Source organism: Alosa sapidissima, chromosome 4 (genome assembly GCF_018492685.1).
Source record: "Alosa sapidissima isolate fAloSap1 chromosome 4, fAloSap1.pri, whole genome shotgun sequence".
NCBI lineage: Eukaryota > Metazoa > Chordata > Actinopteri > Clupeiformes > Clupeidae > Alosa > Alosa sapidissima.
The window spans coordinates 31,264,794-31,269,793 of NC_055960.1; the positions used below are offsets into that span (position 1 = coordinate 31,264,794).

At 44.0% G+C, this 5,000-nt stretch overlaps 1 protein-coding gene across 1 annotated transcript in view; it reads right to left on the reverse strand.

Moving 5' to 3' along the window:
• The window catches only part of cacna2d3 (calcium channel, voltage dependent, alpha2/delta subunit 3), a 41,483-nt gene that overhangs the window by 7,104 nt on the left and 29,379 nt on the right, over window positions 1–5,000 (reverse strand). Inside the window, exons 18-25 of the mRNA XM_042090672.1 lie at window positions 3,800–3,883; window positions 3,447–3,518; window positions 3,278–3,339; window positions 2,652–2,719; window positions 2,511–2,556; window positions 2,267–2,364; window positions 1,841–1,934; window positions 180–275 (exon numbers count right to left, since the gene is read on the reverse strand). Of these exons, the coding sequence (XP_041946606.1) occupies window positions 180–275; window positions 1,841–1,934; window positions 2,267–2,364; window positions 2,511–2,556; window positions 2,652–2,719; window positions 3,278–3,339; window positions 3,447–3,518; window positions 3,800–3,883 (620 nt within the window). The remainder of the gene's footprint in view (window positions 1–179; window positions 276–1,840; window positions 1,935–2,266; window positions 2,365–2,510; window positions 2,557–2,651; window positions 2,720–3,277; window positions 3,340–3,446; window positions 3,519–3,799; window positions 3,884–5,000) is intronic.

Sequence of the window (5,000 nt, forward strand, 5' to 3'; positions counted from 1 at the left end):
AGAATTGGAGATTTCACACAGGGATGAGGGACTGAATTAGAGTTATCGGAATGTGACTCTGTGAGAAGGCCAGCAGTTTAGTAATCAAGGATCTTTGAGGCCAGAAGGGGGGTGGTGAAGAATTGGAGATTTCACACAGGGATGAGGGACTGAACTAGAGTTATCGGAATTTGACTCACTGATTGGTCAGCTTCTCCGGGTTTACAAAGAGGTTGGTCCTGGAAAGGCCAGTGCGTGTGCCCAGAAATGCGATCTCCACACCTTTATCAGAGTTCCTGTGGACACGGAGGGAAATCACGCAATTTGGATGCAAGATGGTGACGGGCTGTGCTGCCTCTGCACAACTCCTGCCACTGCACACTTTACAACACACACACACACACACACACACACACACACACACACACACACTCACACACACACACAGACACACACACAGACAAACACACACACACACACACACACACATACACACACACACACACACACACACACACACACACACACACACACACACACACACATTAAACAACAAACAGGCTGACTCCTTTAATCAAGGACTGGATTGGGATACACTTTGGCTCAATATATCTTAGACTTCCAAAAACTTCCCATCAGCTGATCCAATAATTAACCTGTTCAACTTCTAACCTGCAAGCCAGTCCGAATTTAACCCAGCTGAATTTAACCCAGCCCACAAGAATTTGAGGTGGGGAAATGTGGTTTGGACCTGGTCCATTGAGAAGCCTCTAGTCTATGCCTGTACGCAAGCTGGTTGCACCAATCAAATCGTCCAGTTGGGCTTTATATGAAGCTAGATGTTTAGATCTTGCTATTGCGTCTGTTACAAGATATTGCTAGCGCCATAACTTCAAAGGAAACAGTGATTAAGGCATTTATTTTGTGGGGAAGAAGGATGTTTGGGCTGTTCTCCCTACACATATTTTGTTGCTCTGATTGGTTAGGTCTATCCTTTCTATTGGGGCAGCCGTGGCCTACTGGTTAGCGCTTCGGACTTGTAACCGGAGGGTTGTCGGTTCGGACCCCGACCAGTAGGAAGCGGCTGAAGTGTCCTTGAGCAAGGCACCTAACCCCTCACTGCTCCCTGAGCGCCGCTGTAGCAGGCAGCTCACTGCGCCGGGATTAGTGTTGCACCTCACTGTGTGTTCACTGTGTGCTGAGTGTGTTTCACTAATTCACGGATTGGGATAAATGCAGAGACCAAATTTCCCTCACGGGATCAAAAGAGTATATACTTATCCAAATTGTGTGCACAGGCATTTTTCCCCTGTATCGTTTGAAACACGCCCCATAATCTCATCCCAATTATGCACTACTAACAACTTTAAGGCTATGCAATTTTAACTTTCGTTTATTAAATGATGACTCCAATCTGGATACTATGATCCATTGGCTTTTGACTATATTCTCAAAAGTTCTGGTTAATTTATTTGGACAACATTGTAAATTACGGAATATCACACCACCGGATTAAATAGCCAAGAGGTCCACTTTGCAAATGAAATTCCTATGTAGAATTCAAGACCTCTGGACCCCCCTGTACACTGAGTTCTCTTATTTTGTAGGCTATATGCGTAATATACTGTACAGTGTGTACAGTAACTCTCTGTTGTTGTTGAGTGTTTTTCTTTCATTGATCTACTGGTAATATCTTTGCTTAGGTGTATTCTTGTACTTGCATACATGTGTATACACATAATATGTCAATGTCCCTCTACCACACATCAGACATCACACCCGATATATCATGTTCTGTTTGTAACTCCCAACCACAGGTTATTGGAAATCAATAAAAAGTTGATCACAAAAAAAGACTCACTCTGACTTATTCAGGGCCAGCCCAGTCCAGTACGCCTCCATGGGTGCAGTGACCACAGCATCAAACAGCACCTGCTGGATCAGCTCCCTGTCACCTGCAGCATCCCACCAGCAACAATACATCACACACAAAGATAGGCACACACACATCACACACATCATTGCTGAAATAACAGCTTTCAGTCTTGTTTTATTTTAAATATTTTTCCAGGAGGCTAATACTGTCTGAGAATGTCTTAGAAAACATCAGTGTGGTCTGATATTGTTCAATTCTTCAAACAACACCATGCTGTACAAGTTGTACTCTTGCTGTTGAAGCTGACAAACTGAAAACATCATGCAAAAATACTCCAAACACGTAATGGAGTGACAACTTGATTTAGACCCAAATTCTATATTTCATTAATGCTCCAGGTGGGTGACTCACACTTAAGGTGGGGCTTGCGGCCGGTCAGGTAGAGTTTGATGGCCTGTATCTGGGTCAGGTAGCGATGCTCATGGTGCTCATCTGTGTTGCAGTAGCTCCTATGCACAAAACCAGTTCAGCTGCCAGTCAGCTCAAAGTCTGAGAACACTGTGCCTGCTATGCTTTACAAACACGCTTTCATGCAGACAGATAAACAGAGTCAGACACACACACAAATGCCCAGCCCACATATAAGTGTGTTTACCACTCATCTGCCAGGGCTACATCCTGTTGGTCAAGGTCACGCAGGCCTGTAGGATGAAGGAGAAGCAGCAATATCTGTGTGAAGCGTGAGCAATGACTAGAATCCACTACTGATGCAGTGAAACATAGAAAGCGAAAGTACCTGCATCTATTGAGACATTTCCTTTGAAGAAGTATTTCCCATGGCCTCTGGTGAGCGCCACCCCTACACTGAACACAGCAGCAAAGCAATATGATCAGGGCATCAGTGGCATCTGATTCAACACTCCTGAATGGACAGTATATCGGTCAACCTGCCTACTAGGGGTGTAAAGGTACACATATTCGTACTGAACCGTTTAGGTACAGGGCGTTACAATACAGATGTTTATTGAACGTTCCAGATGCAGTCTATAACAGTTATCAGCAGGACAGTTTTGTACTTGCAGACCATGTTTCAAATTTGAATTCCCACACAAATATATTAAGTGGCAGACCATATGTCAGTTTAGTCAATTATCGTCAAAAAACATTGGACACCTTTTCAAAAAACATTCCCGTTGTGTATCAGCAATATTGTCAGTGAATTTTAGGTAAGCCTACAGCCTTAAGTACCTACAGGTTTACTGCACTGAAAATGAACCGTACTGTGACTTCAACCGAACCGTGATTTTTGTGTACCGTTACACCCCTACTGCCTACACAGGGACACTTCAAAATACTAACATGCTATTATGCACATAATGTTATATGTGAGAGGAGTAATGAACGTGCAAAAACGGACTCTACCTAAATGGGGTCCCTTTGATGTCTGTGTAATAATAGTCATTGTGCATTTTCAGGACACGTTTCTGTTGGCAAAATAAAGAGCCATCTTAGTACAACTAGACCATCAGAGCTAAATTCAGGTTAGTTAAATTATTAAACAAAAAGGTGATCAGATAGTGTCTGATCTCACCCCTTTATCAGCAGTCCTCATCACTTCCATTGAGAATGTTCCGGTCTTTCTGTTCACCATGGCATTACGCAACTGAGGGACAAAATAGTGCAAAAACCATTCACTAGGGAGAAGAAACAGAACTGAAAAAATATTGTCAAAGCTTTGAAGTGCAATAATTAAAATATCACAGACAGAGTGCTGGCACCTATCTAGTGTAAACCCACTAATCCTACTTCTGCACTCATATGGGAATTGAATCAAAAGTATATAATGCCCGTAGAAGTGTAGAAGTGGATTCAGATAGACACTACTTAGTTCCAGAAATTCCTCAGGCATCATCATAAAATAGCCTGTGTCCTGAGTGCACATACAACATCATCTGTGTCCTCCCACTCGACCTCTGACAGGTCAACACTGCTGTAGTGGGGCTTCCTCCTCTTCTGGCCCTCCTGGTACTAAAGACAGGAAACACAACACACACACGCACACACACACACACACACACACACACACACACACACACACACACACACATACAAAACACACACACACACACACACACACACACACACACACACACACACGTACACACACACACACACACACACACACACACACACACACACACACACACACGTCAACATTAGCTATAATCAAATGTCACTGATGAGATCTATGCCTGATGTTGAGATGATGAAGCAACAACAACACACCCCACTGCAGAATGAACTGGACTCTGTTGCACCCTCTTATTAAATTATAATTGGATACATAGATATCATATGGTATGCTTTTAGCATCAGTATAGTATGTGGGTTTGAACCAATAAAGGGCAACAAGCGCCAGCTCAGTTTGGTCATAATGAAAACAGTCCATGTTCTGTCAGTTCAGTGCAGCCTTTTCCTACTTGCAAGTATACTGTCCAGTCAGGATATTTTTTCGTCTGAAATTTACAGTAGAGCGGATCAAATAACCCATTATTTTCGGCGGAGAGCATGGCGAACGTCTCTGAGAGAGCTCCATGCCACAGTCCCATCCCTTTTGTCATGGACTCCGTGCTCTGCTTGGGCCAATGAGTAATGACATGGTGCAGACACGCTAATCAGGATTATAAACCGAACTGACTGGAGTTTCCCTTTTTGCCTCTCATTGCTTTTGGTGGGGATTTACATTCCAATTAAAGCTGAGGCTTAAAGATGAAGCCGGTGTGGACAACACGAGTCAGATAAAGGCTTCCTATTCAGTCCTGTCTGTGAGGATGACAGTGTTGAAACCACCCCGCCCACCCCACGTCCACCCCCCCCCCCGCCTCAGCTCGGCTTCAGCAGTGTGCTCCCGGCCCAGAGCCCTCCGCACAGTCAAGCACAGTTTCATTATGTCTCACTGCAGTCTAGCTTTGGATGCACACAACAGTGGCCAACAGATGCACACTTAAGGAAACACACAAACACACACAGAGAGAGAGAGAGAGAGAGAGAGAGAGAGAGAGAGAGAGAGAGAGAGATTGTGTGAGTGAGAGTGAGAGAGAAAGAGAGAGAGAGAGAAAGAAAGAGAGAGAGAGAAAGAGAGAGA